The sequence below is a fragment of the Mytilus californianus genome, unplaced genomic scaffold, assembly GCF_021869535.1.
Source record: "Mytilus californianus isolate M0D057914Y unplaced genomic scaffold, xbMytCali1.0.p SCAF_2, whole genome shotgun sequence".
NCBI classification, from domain to species: Eukaryota; Metazoa; Mollusca; class Bivalvia; order Mytilida; family Mytilidae; genus Mytilus; species Mytilus californianus.
Window position 1 is genome coordinate 108,704,332 of NW_026262668.1, and position 20,118 is coordinate 108,724,449.

Sequence of the window (20,118 nt, forward strand, 5' to 3'; positions counted from 1 at the left end):
CAAAAGATTTTTATTCTGTCTACATTTCTTACTTAGAGATTTTCCCCTACCACTATAACAATAAGACGATATGTTATTGACAATGAGACAATCCATCAAGTCAAAATGATATGGATGTAAGAAGTGCATGTAGGTCACTATACGGCCTTCAACAATGAGCAAAAGCCAAACCTTATAGTCAGCTATAAAAGGTATGACAAAATGTTATTCAATTCAAGAAAAAGAAAACAAACTACCTAATTTATGCTAAACAATACTGAAAAACAAATATGACAGACAGCAACCAATGACAATTAACACTGAATCAGGCTAACTTGGTACTGGCACATAAAGAATGTGGCAGGGTAACCATGTTGCTTGCTATGCGGTATGGGTTTTGCTCATTGTTGAAGGCTGTATGGTGATATATAGTTGCTACGTCATTTGGTCTTTGGTGGATAGTTGACTCATTGGTAATCATGCCACATCTCCTCATTTTACTTTGTTTGTGCTAAAACCTACCATAAACTAGGACAGTGGCTTAACAACACAACATAAGAACAAACTGTAGCAATCAGTTGGAAAAGGCTTGACTCATCAGAATGGCACAAGGCACAATAAAATTATAACAAATTACTGATCTTAGAGAACTAGTAGTTACTGAAAGCTTGTTCAAAGCCAATTGCAACTAATAAATAAATCATGTTCTCCCAGACTACAATATCGATCAGTGCATATCCAACGGATTTAGTATTAAGACGTCATAAACAGCCTAAGAAAAGCAATGATCTTGTGCAATGCCAAAATATAGGTACAGTGTATTAATAGGATGTAGGACAATAAGTTTTCATAAATTTTTAGCAGAACATATTATACTTGTCTGTTGTTCGTTCTGCCAACAAATATATTCGTCACACTTTTTAGCTCACCTGGCCCAATGAGATTTTCTCATCACTTGGCATCCGTCGCCCGTCGTCCGTTTTCATCGTTCATTAACTTTTACAAAAAAACTTCTCTGAAACTACTGGGCCAAATTTAACCAAACTTAGCCACAATCATCATTGGGGTATCTAGTTTCCGATGACCTGGCCCGCCAACCAAGATGGCCACCATGGCTTAAAATAGAACATAGGGGTAAAATATAGATTTTGGCTTATATCTCTGAAACCAAAGCATTTAGAGCAAATCTGACATGGGGTTAAATTGTTAATCAGGTCAAGATCTATCTGTCTGAATTATTTTCAGACAAATCAGACAACCCGTTGTTGGGTTGCTGCCCCTGAATTGGTAATTTTAAGGATATTTTTCAGTTTTTGGTTATTATCTTGAATATTATTATAGATAGAGATAAACTGTAAGCAGCAATAATGTTCAGCAAATAAGTCAACATGACCAGAATGGTCAATTGACCATTTAAGGAGTTATTGCCCATTATATTCAATCTTTTACTCTGAAACAACCAAACTTGGCCACAATCGTCATTAGGGTATCTAGTCTAAAAAATGTGTCTGATGACCCAGCCTGCCAACCAATATGGCTGCCATGGCTAAAAATAGAACATAGGGGTAAAATGCAGTTTTTGGCTTATATCTCTGAAACATTTAAAGCAAATCTGATAATGGGTGAAATTGTTCAGCAGATTAAGATCTATTTGCCCTGAAATTTTCAGACAAATCAGAAAACCCTTTGTTGGGTTACTGCCCCCGAATTGGTAACTTTAAGGAAATTTTGCAATTTTTATACGACCGCAAAAGAATTTTGGGGTCGTATAATGCTATCATGTCATCGTCTACCAAAAGGGGCCCAAAACGAGCATTTTTCTAGTTTTAGGGGGTAATTACCCAAACCGTTTTCTTCAAGATTTAAGAAATTATCAATTTTCCAAAGAAAAATTGGGGGTCACAATTTATTTAATTCTTTGTATATAGTCTGAAAACAGATTTACTAAGTATTGCACAACAGCAAAGTGTATTGCACAAAAGCAAGAAATCTTCAATTGAATATAATTCAAATCATTTAACCAATTTTAAGTTCTTTGACTACATTTATTCTGTGTCAGAAACCTATAATGTGTCAAATATTTAATTACAATCCAAATTCAGACCTGTATCAAGCTTGAATATTGTGTCCATTTTTGCCCTTACTGTTCAGTGTTGGACCTCTGCGGTCGTATCAAGTTGCGTTCAGCGAAGCAGTTTATAGGTTATTATCTTGAATATTATTATAGATAGAGATAAACTGTAAACAGCAATAATGTTCAGCAAAGTAAGATCTACAAATAAGTCAAATGACCAAAATTGTCAATTGACCCCTTAAGGAGTTATTGCCCTTAAAAGTCAATTTTTAACAATTTTTCGTAAATTTTTGTAATCTTTTACAAAAATCTTCTCCTCTGTAACTACTGAGACAAATTTAACCAAACTTGGCCACAATCATCATTAGGGTATGTAGTTTAAAAAATGTGTCTGATGACTCCGCCTGCCAACGAACATGGCCGATATGGCTAAAAATAGAACATAGGGGTGAAATGCAGTTTTTGACTTATATCTCTGAAACTAAAGCAAAAGTATATTGGTTGCATTATTTTATGCATCAATTGTAAACAAAAATATCAGGTGAGCGAAACAGGCTCCTTGGAGCCTCTAGTTTCTCAGGTACTACTGAATAGAATGACTTCATATTTGGTCTGTACCTTGACAGTAATAATTTGTAATGTGTTTCCTATTTTCAGATCTGTCAAACACCTTCTTATTGTTTAACAATACTTTTCAATATATGTTGAAGGAACCTAAAAATTTTCGTCAAACATTTCCCCAGTACTACTTAACAAAATTACATCATTTTCATCACAGCTTCACAGTGATGAGTTGTTAAAAAAGGCAGAAGACACCAGAGGGACAATCAAAACTCATTAGTCTAAAAGAGACTGGTAAAATCCATGGCAAAATAAGAAATCAGACAAAAAGACAAACAACAGTCCACAAAACGTCACATAGAAAACATTTCTCCATTATTACAGAACAGAATGACTTTATTTTTGGTCAGTGGAATGGCAATGATGAGTTGTAAAGTGTTAGTGTTTTTCTTGTCTCTAAGACACCTTCTTCTTGTTTTTTTGTACCATGAGTTATGAGTAGGGGTTACATGCTAAGCATGACAAAAAGTGCATTCTTGTTAGTTATGTTTTGATTTATTACTAACAAAATCAATGTTAGTACTGATAAAAACAATATTCAAAGATCTTACTACAATGTCAAATTGATAACCTTTAAGAATAAATTTATTCAAAGGATCACTGATGAGTATATATTCACATTTTATATAAACTGTAAGCAGCAATAATGTTCAGCAAAGTAAGATCTACAAAAAAGTTAATATGACAATAATTGTCAATTGACCCCTTAAGGAGTTAATGCCCTTTAAAGACAATTTTACACAATTTGTTCATCAAGTTTGCTAACATTTAAAAATCTTCTCCTCTGAAATACAGGATAGCGATTCAGGCTCTTGAGAGCCTCTTGTTCTTTATTTTCATAGGTGGCAGAATCAGTTTTTAGAGAAGGCATTGAAAAGAATTGTGGGAAGGATAAAGCTATCGAGAAAAACAGAAGATGAAAAGAAAAAATTGAAAATCAACATCGAAGAAAGAATACAACAATTAAGACATAACATAAAAGAGGTAGGACTGATTTTGTTTGAAATTTAAAAAAAAAGGTAAAAGTTACCTAAATCATCCTTTTTTGAAAAAATAAACACAACATACTGTGGATTCATTTATTTTCGTGGGTACCAATTTTCGTGGATATTTAATTTCGTGGTTTCGGCAAAGTCTGCATATATTCCTTTAGAAAATTTTTTATTCGTTAAACATTTAAATTCATGGTTCCCCTGTACCCACGAAATCCACGAAAATTGGTATCCAACGAATATTAATGAATCCACAGTATGCAACTATTATTTCTTGCCATTTTAGCTCCTTTCAGTATTTATTTTCTTGTAGGTAAAACACAGAGTTCTTGAAGAGGCTGAATTTCATTGCCAGCAGATTTCCACTGAGTTATATGCACACCTGACATCAAAGAAAACCTCAGCTAGAATTTTTCTTTGGTCTATACCAGATTTACCAACAGATTCAGATTTTCAAATAATAGAATACAAAGCAAAGAAAATGATATTAGATAGAATAAACTCTGAGACTAGAGAATGGTGTACAAAAGAGAATGTCAACAATATAACACAAGAATTGTGTCATTTATTTAAAGCAGAGTGTAAACTTATTGATGAACAATGTGAGGAGATTAACAGGATACTTCTTGATATCAATACACCACTGGAAGAAGGAGTTTCAGACAAAGATGAGGGTATTGAAAGAATGAATGATGGCACATTGTTCACAACTCAAAATAAAATCATCTTGGCTATTACAGCTCCTCTTTGGTTTCCACTGGCACTTGCTGTAGGCTTAATTGCCATTCCTATAATGACCATAAAAAATACAATTGAACAGACAAAGAAAATAAATGATTATAAGTCCAATAAATTAAAATACATGATGGACTGGTCTACAAATGTTTTGAGAACTTTTAACAAACAGGCTATATTCAGGCTAATGGAAGAGACATACCTTAAAGATTTTAATATCAAAGTAAGCTTTGTCTGTGAGAATGTTTTTCCATTACAAATAAAAGCAGATGAGCAGTTTGTAAGCCATATAAAGAATGATATAAGAAGTTCCCTTGAAATCAGGAAACAATACCAGCCACTAGAGTTATCCTGCAAGAGCATCATGGGTAAACTTCTTTTGGTTACAATGGATTATTTCTCAGGGTATAAACTATCAAAGAAAAGTATCAGAGACAGTACAGAGGAAATCGGTGACGGCCAGTTTTCACATATGCATGCAGCTGAAGTTTTAATTAAGGGTCAGTGGGTTAGAGCTGCTGTGAAAACATCAAGGAAACCTTTAGAGAAGGCAGAGTCTTATATTCAACTCACTGAAGTTCAGAACTTGAGGTAATACTTAAAATTTGACTCATTTTATACTCACTTCAAGTATATGATATTTAAGACATTTTAATTATAATCAACCTGTACCTAAGTCTTTTTGACATATCAGATAGGCCAGGAACTGCAGTTAGTGTTGCATGAATATTACCTGTGTGAGTGTGGAAGAGCTATTTCCATCATTGGGTGACTAATGGTCTGCAATTTCTTCTCTACAATTACTTGACCAAAATGATCTTATTGGGGCATTAGCTACGAAGTTGGTAAAAAATCAAAATATGATTTTTTTTTTTCTTTCAAACATTTATAAAAGCGGAAATGTGAAATAATATAAAAGATAGATAGAAACTTTAAAAAGTAAAAATGATCAGTCAGACAATATCTGCAAATAAGTCAGCATAGATGATAATATCAGTTGTCTTCTTATAGGTGTTTTTTGCCCTTAAATGATGATTTTTTTTTTACCCTTTTCTGTGTTTTGGGGCAAAGACTAAAGAACATAGAGAGAAACTGCAAACAGAAACTAGAGGCTCTAAAGAGCCTGTGTCGCTCACCTTGGTCTATGTGCATATTCATCAAAGGACACTCTCCAACATTGTAGACAAGATTAGAATTCATGAAAAAAATCTCTGTTTTGTTGATCTAGTATTGCTGATTATTTAGTCTGTTTAGTTTCTCTCTATCTTCTTTAGTTTTGCTCAAAACACAAAAAAGGGCAATCACTCCTATAAAGAGTGACAGTCTAACAACTGTATCAGCAAAATTTGACTTGTTTGTAGATCTTGCCTTGCTGATCATTTTTGTGACGTAAAGTATCTATTTATCTATTATAATTTTAATTATATAGGGCAAAGCGCAAAAAAAATGGACAATAACTCTAATAAGGAGATGTCGGACGATTTCTTCCATTTGTCTTAATTGTAGATCTTGTCTTGCTGATCATTTTTGCTTGTCTAAGTTTCTATCTATCTATTATAATTTTTAAGATCTAAGGCAAAAACTATGGTAAAAATCATCATCAAAGGGCAATTACTCTAACAATGACTTATTTGTAGATCTTGCCTTGCTGATCATTTTTGTGATGTAAAGTGTCTATTTATCTATTATGATTTTAATTATATAAGGCAAAACGCAAAACAAATGGTAAAAATCGTCATTAAAGGACAATAACTCCAATAAGGAGACGTTGGACGATTTCTTCCAATTGTCTTAATTGTAGATCTTGTCTTGCTGATCATTTTTGCTTATTTCAGTTTCTTTCTATCTATTATAATTTTTAAGATCTAAGGCAAAAAGGCAAAAAATTGAAAAAATCATCAAAGGGCAATAACTCTAATAAGGAGTTGACTGACGATTTCGACCATGCAGACTTATTTGTAGATCTTTTCTTGCTGGTCATTTTTTGCAATTAAAATTTCTCTCTATCTATTATAGTTTTCAAGATAATAGGCAAAAATGAAAACAATGGTAAATTTGTCATTTAAGGGCAATATTTACTATAAGAAGTAGTCTGACAGTTTTGACATATATGGACAATTGGTAGAGCTCAACATTCTGAACATTTGTGTTCCTGTCAGATTTTCTCTGTTTATAATGGTTTTCAAATTATAGACAAAACTTGCATTTTACCCCTATGTTCTATTTTTAGCCATGTCAATCATCTTGGTTGGCAGGTGGGGTCATCGGGCACATTTTTTAAACCAGATACCCCAATGATGATTGGCCAAGTTTGGTTAAATTTGGTCAAATAGTTTCAGAGGAGAAGACTTTTGTAAAAGTTTACGGACGACTACGGACGTTGGACGCCAAGTGATGAGAAAAGCTGACTTAAAGGGCCAGGTGAGCTAAAAATGATCAGCTATACAAGTTCAACAAAAAAAATTATATTCTAGTCTGCAATGTTGGAGAGTGTCAATTGTTGAAGATGCACACAGACCTATATATAGCTAGGTGAGTGACGCAGGCTCTTTAGAGCCTCTAGTTTTTAGTTTTTTTATAAATGTAGAAATGTTATATTGAATCACATATAAGTTTGATTTGAATCAATACCCAAATTGCACTTGAAAGCATAGGTATACAGATATGTAAAGGTGATCCTAATAGAAGTAAACTGTTAATAAATAGTTCATTGTGTGTGCTAATGAGACTTGATCCTTTGATTTATGTCTTTCATTTACAGAAAACTTCATCACCCAAATATAGTGATGTTATATGGTGTCACATATAAATTTGGAACTCAGAGTAAAAAGTTTCTACAGATTTACATGGAATACTGTGATGATAGTTTAGAAGAAATAGTTCAAATGAAAAGAGATCCTCCACCCTGTCATAAGTTCAAGGACATTTCATTATGCAAAGAATCATGGGAGTTCTATATAAAGATGGCATGTGGTATTTGTAGAGGACTAGTCCATATCCACAGCATGGGATTTGTTCATAGAAATCTCCAACTGGCTACTGTTTTGGTAAGGCTTATGATAATAAATACATTCATAATAATGTGTTCAGCTTAAGGTAGATTCATGGTATACCGCCATTTTGGATTGTACAATCCCAGTACAAAATCGGTCTAGTTATTTGCCTAAATCTGCAAATTTGGAGACAGATTTACAATTTATTGGTTTGACTGTTTATTTATGTAAATAAAAATTGGTGATTCATTGTATAACTCAAAATATTTAAACAAATATCAAGTTTTGTGTTTTTAGAATCATTTTTTTTCAAATAAGCCATTTCAGGGAAGATAACTCTTTTAGTAAAAAATATATACTGGACTGATAGGGAAATTTTTTATTTTTACTTGTAGCAAGAAAACAAGTTCGGTGACACCATTTTTTCTTTTTATTTTCTTAAAACATATTATAAAACCTATCTTCTCACAATTTATTTCAAAATGCTATCTCATAGATTTTTTTTTATGCACACAAATGTTTTTTTTTGGTGACTCATACTTTTTATTATATTTTTGAAAAAAGCATAGTAAAATCTTCATTTTGGCAAAGTATAAGAAAATTCTATCTCAAGAAATATATACCTATGATCTACCTTAAATAAAAATAATCCAAAAGAGCATGTGATCGTTCTCCCATGCCATGTTCTTTCTCAATTATAATCGATCATTACTGGCTAGGGACCATTTGCTATCAGTGACCAGTTAAAGTCACCTTACAATTTATGCAGTACATGTAACATATATGTTGCATGAAAACAGAAAAGTATTGACAACTTTTCACAAACATGTTTATATTGTTTATTTTATTTATAAAAAAGCTTTAATTTATGTTCATAGTTTTCTAATTTTATTATGCCCCCGCCCCCGCCATAGCGAAGGGGGGGCATTAAGTTTTATCCTTGTCCATCTGTACGTCCGTACGTCCCAATATTGGTTTCCGTTCTCTAACTTTAGTTCGCCTCAACTAAATATTACGAATCTTATACACAATGTTTATTACCACAAAACACAGATTAAGTTTGAATTTTGGTGGGATTACTTTTACAGTTCTAGAGGTATGCCCTTTACAAATGGAAAAAAAATGTAGATTTTTTCGTTTTCATTCTCTAACTTTAGTTTGCCTCAACCAAATGTTATGAAACTTATACACAATGCTTTATATGGCATAACACAGATCAAGTTTGAATTTTGGTGGCGTCACTTTTACCTTTCTAGAGTTATGCCCCTTTACAAATGGAAAAATTGCTGAATTTTTTGTTTCTGTTCTCTAACTTAAGTTTGCCTCAACCAAATGTTATGAAACACAATGCTTATTACCACAAAACTCAGATCAAGTACAAATTTGGGTAGCGTCACTTTTACTGTTCTTGAGTTATGTCCCTTTATAACGTTATATGCAAGCTGGCATCATCTGTGTCCCATGGACACATTCCCCATTTATTTTTTTCTATTTTCATGAATTTGCCATGGCTATTTGACATTAGGAAAAAAATACTCAATTATCTTTATTTTTCATGAAATGTTACCCATAAAGGAAAGTCATATTATTGCTTTATTTGAAACTTAATGTGATAGTGAGTACAAAAGAATGATTTGCGTGGGAATATATTCATCTGAAAAGAACAGTAGAAATTAAGTGAATATGTTTTGAAATGAGGGGTAGTAAATAAAACTTATTTTTGAGGCTATCCAATTTTATATTTCAGGCTACATTAAAAAAAGATTAAATGAAAAATGATGGTAAAAACATTTGTAACCTCTCACCTGTCAGTAAAATTCACCTAGCGCTTGTGTCAATTTTAGCTCCTCTGAACCAAGGGGCCAGTGTGAGCTTTAGCCATCACTTGGCCTTCCATTTCTGTTGTCCATCGTCTGTCCTCTGTCTTCATCCATCATCCATTAACTTTTACAAAAATTTTCACCGAAACTACTGGGCCAAATGGAACCCAATTGTTAAAGTATTTAGGTTAAAAATTATATCTGATGATCCTGGCTACCAACCAACATAGCCACCAAGGCTAAAAATAGAACATAGGGTAAAATGTAAGTGTCATCTTGTATCTTGTTAACCGTTATAGATCTAGAATCTTGTTAACTGTTATAGATAGAGAAAAATCAGACAAAACTTGGTCCTAGATGTCAAGATCTACCTTCTGGCCTATAAAAATTTGTCCAAACTGTCAGATGACTCCTTATTTAAGTTATTCCCCTTAAAGATGATTTTACACATTTTTGTAATTTTGGTTTTTTCCTTTATATCTAAAGTAGATAAAAAGAAAAATGAAGTAGCAAAAAAGATCATCAGGACAAAATTTACAAATAAGTCACATGGTTGAAATTGTCAGTTGACTTCTAATTGGAGTTATTGCACTTGAAAGACAATTTTTTACCCATTTCTGTGGGGTTTTATTTGTGGAGACTACAGTAGATAGAGAGAAACTATAAACAGAAAAAATTATCATCAAGTCAAGCTCTACAAATAATTTTTCAGTAAACTTCTCTACCAATTTTTGGGATTTTGGTTATTACCGGCACATGTATCTTTAAATTTGTAATAGATAAAAAGAAAATGTAATAGCAAAAAATGATCTGCAGGACAAAATATAAAAATAAGTCAACATGGTTGAAAGACTATTTTACCAATTTTTATTTTTGAGGAAACACTAGTAGATAGAGAGAAACTTTAAAAGGCCAACATTATTAGCAGGACAAGATTTAAAGATAAGTTAGGATGGTCATTATCTTCAAGACTCCTTATAGGAGTTATTACCCTTGAAAGATGATTTCTACTCATTTGTGGGTTTTCTTTTGCAGAAACTCTAGTAGATAGACAGAAACTGTACAAAGCAAAAATGAACAGAAGGACAAGATCTACTAATAAGTCAAGATGGCAGAAATCGCAGTCAACTATTTATACGAGTTATTGCCCTTGAATGATGATTTTTACCCATTTCAGCTTTTGATTTGCTTTTTTGCCAGAAACTATCAGACATGTTCTTATTGCATTGTATCAGTTTTATGCTTAAATCCCAGGTGACCAATACAGGATCATTGGAGCCTCTTGTTCTAATGGTTTTTTATAGGTTCACTGTATTAGTTATTTAATAAAGATGAGTATGCATCATTCCAAATATCACTGGATTTTCACATATTTTTCAGGAAATGTTTAATATTTCCTCCTCCTTTATAACTTATGTTAACAAAATACAAATATAAACTCATCACAAACATATTTTTTTTAAATTATTCTGTATGCTTATTTTAGAAAACTAACTTGATTCAGTGGTTCAATATATTCTATAGTAGAAGTTGTCATGTCACATATTAATGGTCACATAATTAATTCTTTTTAAAATTATTTAGGTGAAAAATGGTGAAGCCAAGATAGCAGGTTTAGGAATTGCAAGAGAAGATGACAATATTCTGGATACATTCACACAAGGTTTACCTTCAACAATGGCACCTGAGGTTCTTAAAGGAGAATTTTATGGACCTGAGGCAGACATTTATAGTGTAGGAATAATTTTATGGGAAATTTGGTATGGGAGACCAGGATACACACATCTTGTAAGTGAAGATTCTGGAGACTGGCAGTTTATAACAAAACACTTAATTGAGCTAAGTAATATCATCATGCAAGGAGCCAGACCACATTTTGAAGATAGTTATAGTCCACCTAACAAATTGCAATCTCTGATGAAAAAATGTTGGAATGATAATATCAAATGTCGACCAGTAGCTTTAGAAATATATAATATACTGGTAGAGATGACAAAGGAATTTAGATAATAAAGACAGTTGCATGTACAAATTAATGCTCTGAATCAATTCTGTTAAATGACATCTTGTACAGAATAGAAACTCATCCACACATCTGGTGTGTTCAATAAGGAAGGCAGAAGGGTTAAAGGTCAACTTTTACTACTTTCCTGCTGAAAGAGCCTGTTTTACTGATCTGTGATTTTTCATAAAATAAGCATAAAATTAGTAGACACTATGACCAAAGCTTTATTTTACAAACCCAAGAACCAAATTACAACAAATATTAAGATAAAAAAAATAATCACAAAGAGCTAGTTATGGAGGGTGTTTAACCCTTGAAGCCTTCTGTTTTGCTTGTAGAATGACTCTCACATCACAGATGCTTGGAAGCAGTTCTATTCTATTATGTCAGCTGATAAACTATCTTAGTCTACAAGCTAGCTAAAATAGAAACAACCTAAAAGATCCTTTGTGAGCACGCTCGCATACCACATGGCCCTGTATTGTTACTAGGCAAACAAAATCCCAAAGACTCATAACTCCTACAAAAGTCAACTGATAAAAATTTCTTGTGGATATGCACATCAAAATATAATGTCCTTGTTATCTTTAAAGTTTCATGAAATTCTGTTGTGTGGTTTCAGAGGAGTTCCGATGACAAACTGTTGCAGTAGTATATTTAGGTCAAATTCTAATTTCAAAGGGGCATAACTCCTAGAAATAAATTGAATCATAATTTCCTGTCGATATGCATATCTACATAGTACATGTAGTATGTCCTTATTATCTACAAAGTTTCATGAAATTCTGTTGTTTGGTTTCAGAGGAATCTCGATGACACTGTTGCAGAAGTATATTTGGGCCAAAATTCTAATTTCAAAGGGGCATATCTCCTAGAAAAAAAAAAATTATAATTTCCTGTTGATATGCACATCAACATAGTATGTCCTTATATTCTACAAAGTTTCATAAAATTCTATTGTGTGGTTTCAGAGGAGTTAGGATAACAAGAACAGGACTGATGGACTGGCTGACTGACAGCCTGACAGACAGGCCGACAGGCCAAAAACGTACCCTAAGGAACTTTGTTTTGTGGGGTATAATAAAGACAAACATTAACAACTTTAATAAGTTTAAACATCAAAGTTTTCGAAACTACCAGCATCAAGCATAATATCAACCATAGCTGCTCTACTTCAATTACAAATCTGATAATGATATAGGCTATATTTACAATACGGTCAGTTTGATTTGACAAAATTTTTAGTTATTGGACAGTGACCATTTATATAATTTTTGTCACACAATGCCACTTTGTGAATGCAAGTCCTCTGAGTTAGAGTCTGCTGTTTCTAATAGGAATGTCTACAAGTACTCGTGTATTCATGTATCTCTCAGTGGTACTGAGTATTGAATAAGAAAATGATACTCGACTAATAGTTTTAATGCAAGAATGTATATTTTAGACGTCAGTAATGTTAATTCCTGTTTATTTTTTGTAAGCCCCTCAGAGAATTAGATAGAAACAACTGATTGATCATAGTTAAAATATGTTTCGTATGTTTGTGTTAAATTGTCGTTTAAAATGCCTCTGAAATCTACTGTTTGGAAATACTTAATATGGCCACAAGGACCAAATGAGCTTTCCTCATCACTTGGTGTCCGATGTCTGTTTTACTAAAATCTTCTCCTCTGAAACTACTGGGCCAAATTTAACCAAACTTACCATTTTTTGGCGTTTTTGGCTTATATCTTAAAAACTGTAATAGATAAATAAAAACTTAAATCGGCAAACATGATCAGCAAGACAGTCAACATTATTCCAAATAGTCAGACAACTCCTTATTGGAATTATTGCTCCTTAGTGACGATTTGTACCAATTTTTAGTGTTTTTGCCTATTATCTTGAAACTATAATAGATTCATAGAAACTTTGAATAGCAAAAATGATCAGCAAGGTATATATACAAATAATTCAACATGGCAGAAATCATCAGTCTACTCCTTATTGGAGTTCTTGCTCTTAAATGACAATTTTTACCATTTTTTGTTTTGTTTTTTTGCCTGTTATCTGTGTAACATGTCAAAAATTACATTATTTATTTTTGAGTTATCTCTCTTTGTGTAGAGTTCAGTAAATGAAGTGAAATTGGAAATTAAATAAAGTTGAAAGAAAAGAAAAGATAATTTTTATAATATTATTATTATATTATTTGTGTACCCTTGATTGATATTATGATTATGTTTACTTAATTTTTTATATTTCTAATTGAAACAATATTGATTATCCATGAACAAATGTTGATTACTTTGAAGACTTTCTCTTATTTCATACTTTAAGAATTGTAATATTCAGAAAAGGGAGATAATGATGTTCTTGTAGCTCTTTATATATCTATGTATGACTAAATGTTTCTGATGCATTTAATTGATATTTGGATAAGCAATCTTTATTCCAAGTTAAAGTTCATTGAGTTTATGATCTGCATTTCAATAGACTTATTATGTTTTGTGTTTTTCTATTTTTCCACAAATATTGAACTACTCATCGTTGCCAATTAATGTGATTATTTTTATATATATATATATATATATATATATATATATATATGAATATACAATAAATTCATAAAACTTATATTTGTGCTTTCATAAGCCAGTTTATCGTTTTCGGAGGTTACATCTTGAAAACAATGCAAGATTAATAGACACTTTAAATTGCAAAACTGATCAGCATTGAAGACAAGATCTACAAATAAGTCAAATTTTGCAGAAATCGTCAGTAAACTCTTTATAGGGGTGATTGACCTTAAATGATGATTTTTTACCCATTTTTGTGTTTTGGGCAAAAGCTAAAGAAGATTGAGAGAAACTGTAAACAGAAAAAATCATCAGTAATACAAGATCAACTAAAAAGAGATTTTTGTCATGAATTCTATTCTAGTCCACAATGTCGGAGATTGTTCATTGTTGAAGATGCAAATAGACCTAGGTGAGCGACACAGGCTCTTTATATCCTCTAGTATTAAAGTATCAGTGATAATGGTACCAATTTTACTGCACCAGATGCACATTTCGACAATCAATGTCTCTACAGTAATGTTCAAGGCCTACATTTTTGAAAATCTCAAACATCAGGCTTGTAAGGCTCTTGAACAAATTTTCTGATTAATCATACAAGTACAAAAAAAATTTCCCTTATATTTTCAAAGTACAAACAGCCTTTATTTGGTTGATGTCTAGTGAGTCTGAAAATGTTTATATCTCAGTGTCAAGCTTTATTAGCACTTGTTTTGAAATAAGAAGAAGTTTTCATTTCAGTGACTAGAGATATATGTTGTTCATGTTTTATGAAAAAACAGTTTAATATTCTGTTCATTTTTTTATACACCTTCTTTTATGGAGGATAGTTATTTATTCATTTATTTTTAATATTAAATATCTTGAAATTACTGTATAATTAATACTGTATATATATATATATAAGCAAGGGTTCGAAACCCCCTGGGGGAAGAAAAATTTGCTAACGCAAATTTGAAGATCTAACATTGTTGGGCTAAATTTGAGACAAATTATATTAAATTATGGTGTTAGCCCTGTATAACCCCATGTTATCCGATGGAGAATGTCTGTCATAAAGTTGTCACATGTTTAGACGTGTATAATAAAATATATAATTTGATGTGGCAGCATGGTAATTAATATTATCATCCTTTACGACAAACAAAGTAGCTGGTCTGAAAGGTACACCATCGTGTTACAACCCTAGATAAAGCTGACGAGGAAAGGCATTACATGGACCACTGTAAGCTGTATTTTTATGTAACCTAGGTGTCGAGTTGTCTAGGGTGCTGGACACGGTGCAGGCGGTGTTGCGACGATGTCACAGAAGCAAGGGTTGAATCCCGCTGAGGGAAGAAAAAACATTTCCTAATGCAAATTTGAAGATCTAACATTATTGGGCTAAATTTGAGACGAATTATATATATATTATGGTGTTAGCCTGTATAACCACGTGTTATTCGATGGATAATGTCTGTCGTAAAGTTTTCACATGTTTAGACGTGTATATATATATAGATATGTAGGACTCTAAAGTGCGATGGTACTCTAAAGTGCGATGGTCACGCTAAAGTGTGATGGTCTACGCTAAAGTACGATGGTGTCTCACGCTAAAGTGCGATGGTTGTTTGTTTGCTAAAGTACGATGGTATATCACGCTAAAGTGCGATGGACTAAAGGGTAAGGTTAGAGGGCTTAAAACGTTGAGGTACATGGACGTTAAAAAATAGTCTTTTTGCATAAGCTAGTATGGTAAGGTATAACATGTGATAGGCTTTATACTTTACCGGTAGCCTCAAGTGATTGTTTCTAAATTTAGAAGACCACTTATTTATTGCTTAAAAGGTAATTTAGATGTCACAAAATACTATATTTCCTATAAATGAATTTTTAACAATTCGGGCATTTCAAATATTTGGATAATTTGTGTAGCTTGCCGTTCACAAAGTCTATCACTAATGTGAACACCTCCCCTTACAGACGTCATTGTAAATTACAAATACAAAATTCGTTCATTGTCGGAATATGTAACATTGATTTTGATTTTAAATGAGAGAGAAAGGCGATGTTCTCCGAGCTTTCTCCTTTTTCGTAGCCAGTACAAACACATGTTATATTTTCCTGCAATGTACAAACTAATGTTTTAGCCGACAACTTATAATTTACGCATGAAAACATGTACCTTTAATTTTACCGACGTTACTTTTCAATAAAATCGACAATATTTTAACGGGGACCGCAAAGTAAACTGCAAGTTACATAAACAATGATTTAAATGTATCCGTTCGCCTCAAATAGAAGCAGGATACAGGTATACTGTTTTGTATCTATATAGTAAAATGTTCGACTGCAGGATACAAGTCCTTCTTCCAGCACCGTGCCTCAGCAGACAAAGCACGGTTACGTTTAAATTAATTCAGTCATGGACATTTGATTTAAAAGTTGTTAATCAAATATTCTTAATTTATCTTCCGGTATGTTTATTTTTGGTTTATATAAACGACTGTTAACGTCATAATCCAACTACGTTTCTTACGTCTATACTTTCGCAGACCATCGGACTTTAGCGTATGGAGGAATCGCACTTTAGCGCAGACCATCGCACTTTAGCGTGACCATCGTACTTTAGCGTCCCCATCGCACTTTAGAGTCCTACAGATATACATCATGTACTGTGTTACAACCCTAGATAAAGCCGACAAGGAAAGTCATTACTAAACTACCAAAAGCTATATTTTTATATAGCCTAGTTGGTCGAGTGGTCTAGGGTGCTGGACACAGTGCAGGCGATGTTGTGATGTTGCAAAGGCAAGGGTTTGAATCCCGCTGAGGGAAGAACGAAAATTTGCAATATATAAAATTGTTGGGCTAAACAGGGACAGTCTATACTGTACCTGCGCTAAAGTTGAGACAAATTATAGGTATGTATTTATGTACGCAAATATGTAGATCAAACATTGTTGGGCTAAATTTGAGATGAATTATATATATTGATATCATGGTGTTAGCCCTGTATAACCACATGTTATCTGATAGAGAATATCTGTCATAAAGTTGTCACATGTTTAAATGTATATATATATATATATATATATATATAAAATGACTGAATAATAGCCGACGATAAATCTTACGGGGCGATGGATCATATAATTATGATACAAAATATAATATATAACAAGTCTAAAAGGGTACAACATCACCAAAAAATAATAATAAAATGAACAAATGTTAAATATATTGGATAACAGATATCTTTCATCAGTCATGATGATCACGATGTAAAATGAATCATATCAATCTAGTCTGATTAAAAACTATAACAATCTTGAAATTTATACAATAAAACAGTAAAAACTGAACATCATAGAGACGCTTGTACAATTCTAAAATTTTTAAACATGACGTAGGTTATGTAGCTATTTACAACAGAGACTGCAAAGATATGCTTCAAATAAAAATAGTAATGTGCGATATGAACTGATACAACTCTAAAATTTCAAAGGTGACGACAGTTAAGATGTTACAACAACGATTGCGTTGAAATACATTCCCAATAAACAGCACTAGCTTGGATTGGTCAGTGCTGTTTATTGGGAATGTATTTCCACGCAGTCGTTGTTGACCTCTGTCCTTCGGTCTTTCCGTCCTTCCGTCTTTCCATCCTTCCTTCCGTCTTTCTGTCCGTCCCATTTTTTCTTTTCAAAGCTTGAGCAGGGGCGTTCGTGTTCTCAGACACATTCTTCTTTTATTTTTATATAAAGTTAATGTATTCTTTGACATGTTTCTGTCGGGTAAAATATTTCTCTGTGAAGATACGTAATAAGTGCCTTTTTTTTTTGGTGCTGATCAGAAATTCAAAATGGCTACATTTTACATGTAAAGAAACTATCAGAAATCACCTGTTTTTTTTTTTCTTTTAAAGAATGGATGCACCGAAATCATAATCAAATCAAGAAAGAGTTAACACTGAGGATTCTTTGATAAAGAGAATTATGTGTAATGTGAAAGCCAAATTTGTATATAAAAATTTAGTAAATGAAGTTATTCAGCTACCAACAGTCAAAATTTTGAAATGAGAAGAACTGTTGGGTATTGATACAACAGAATGGTCAGAACCAAAAAGTCATGTAGAGATGTTTATTTTAGAACCTTTCAATACAGATTTTTGCATATAATCATAGCAACTAATACCTTTTTGTACAAAATTAAATTAAAAGATACCAAGTTATGTACTTTTTGTAAACTGGGCGGAGAAACCATTGATCACCTGTTTTTTTAATGTCCAATAACTTTTCAATTGTGGCAGTCTTTTTCAAATATTGTAAAACATTTTTTTTGAAAAAGAGAAAGTGTTTCTTGGTTGTAAACATGAAAGTTTAGTATTGAATCTGTTAGTCTTAATTACAAAGAATTATATATACAAATGTAAATTAAATGAAACAAAACCAAATATGGTTGAGTTAAAGAATAAAATAAAAAAATACCAATTTCTTGAATATCAAATTGCAAAAAAAAAAAAAAAAAAAATATAAAAGTTCAAGTTTGTGAACAATTTTGGTCTCCTTTATACTTAACTCAGTATTGTTTCATATTATCTATTTTTTAGTAAAGTGAAAACAAAATAAATGGGAATTAACAATGTAAAATCAAGAGAAACATATTATTATACATGACGGGAACAAATTAACAGTAATGAGACAGGTTAACAGCTAAGCAAGAAAAGTTGTATACAAACATCATACACTTAAAATGAAATATCTCTTAGTTATATCAGCTACTATGAAAGTGTAAACATAATCCTTATTTATATGCAATATCCTTTGTATTTCAAAGTGGCCAAGTAAATACGTGGTCAAGTAAATACCAGTTAAGAAATAAATCCTGCAATGGTGCTCATCAAGGGCATTGGAACTATTTTTTATGCTAGTTTGCTACATATTAGCTTGAGTTGTATATATTTTATAAGTTTTATAAATTTTGTGATGTTATGAAATTTATATTAATTAAATATCTCAAAACATTTAATTTATGTTATTTTTGTGTTAAAGTTTGTAACTGCAATCAAAGCCCTACTCCCAGCGACTTTTCAGCAACATGTATATTTAGTTTAAACAGTATTTATGAATGAAAAATTATAACAATGAAGTATTACAATGTTACATGAAATTCAAATATTGGATTCGGAAACAAGTTTGGAAAAACTTTTATAAATCCGTGTACATAGATATAAGAAGATGTGGTATGAGTGCCAATGAGACAACTCTCCATCCAAGTCAAAATTTATAAAAGTAAACCATTATAGGTCACAGTATATTTAGCTATATTCCAGGCCTCGTCTCTACCTTACCTAACATAGTGAGGTGGCCATTCTTTAGATTCTATCCATACCCATGCAATGCAATTTATCAATGATATATACTTAGTCATTTAAGTTACAAAATCATGAGAATGTGTATAACCCTACTTGACCAAGAAAACTATTTTAATAAAAATAATAGAACGTAGTATGGCTCTATGTACTACCTACAATTATATGGACAAAGGAATATAGCTCCAGATGCAGTCCACCATGCGAAATGAAAGCAATCTTTATCCCTCAGAACTTACAAGTGTTTTGATTAACAGAAATTATCAACATCAGTGGCGGATCCAGGGGGGGGTTCCTGGGGTTGGAACCCCCCTTTTTTTGACGATCAATACATTTGAATGGGGACATATAGTTGGAACCACCCCACCCCCTTCTAAAAATGGCTGGATCCGCCCTTGTCAACATTAAAATCAAATAAAATTTTGTAGATAGTGTCAAGCAGGAACACTGATACAATTTGCTTTAACACGGAAAATGATTGATTGAAGGTTATTTGGCATCATATGTTATGAGAAAACCATGAATATTCATGCATGTGGCAACAAGTTTTAAAAAAAAGTAAATATTGTCAACTGTATCAGAGACATTACATTGTATTAAATGTCTCTTACTGTATATATATATATATATATCAGCTGATATACTGAAATGTTACCAAAAATGATGACAAAGGTTTGATTTTTTTTACAAAAAAAATTGTTCAAGCATTTTCCAGTTATTGTACATGTTAACATTTTTGTTCAAACCTGGTCTGTTTCAATTATTATGGATCATAAAAAATTAAAAATATTTTAAAAAATCCATTCCATTGACAAAGTTAGTCTATCTTGTTTGCCAATGCGGTTGCCATAGAATGCTTTCCATTGCTTTAGGTGTATGGTCACACATTTTGTCCACTTGTGGCATATAAAAATAAGAAGATGTGGTATGATTGCCAATGAGGCAACTCTCCACCAGAAACCAAATGACATCGAAGTTAACAACTATA

General features: G+C 32.2%; 1 protein-coding gene across 1 annotated transcript in view; it reads left to right on the forward strand.

Moving 5' to 3' along the window:
• The window catches only part of LOC127730721 (uncharacterized), a 44,931-nt gene extending 31,096 nt beyond the window's left edge, over nucleotides 1-13,835 (forward strand). Inside the window, exons 14-17 of the mRNA XM_052239237.1 lie at nucleotides 3,517-3,658; nucleotides 3,980-4,992; nucleotides 7,163-7,448; nucleotides 10,799-13,835. Coding sequence (XP_052095197.1) covers nucleotides 3,517-3,658; nucleotides 3,980-4,992; nucleotides 7,163-7,448; nucleotides 10,799-11,224 — 1,867 coding nt within the window. The 3' untranslated portion in view covers nucleotides 11,225-13,835. The remainder of the gene's footprint in view (nucleotides 1-3,516; nucleotides 3,659-3,979; nucleotides 4,993-7,162; nucleotides 7,449-10,798) is intronic.
• The last annotated feature ends 6,283 nt before the right edge of the window (nucleotides 13,836-20,118 follow it).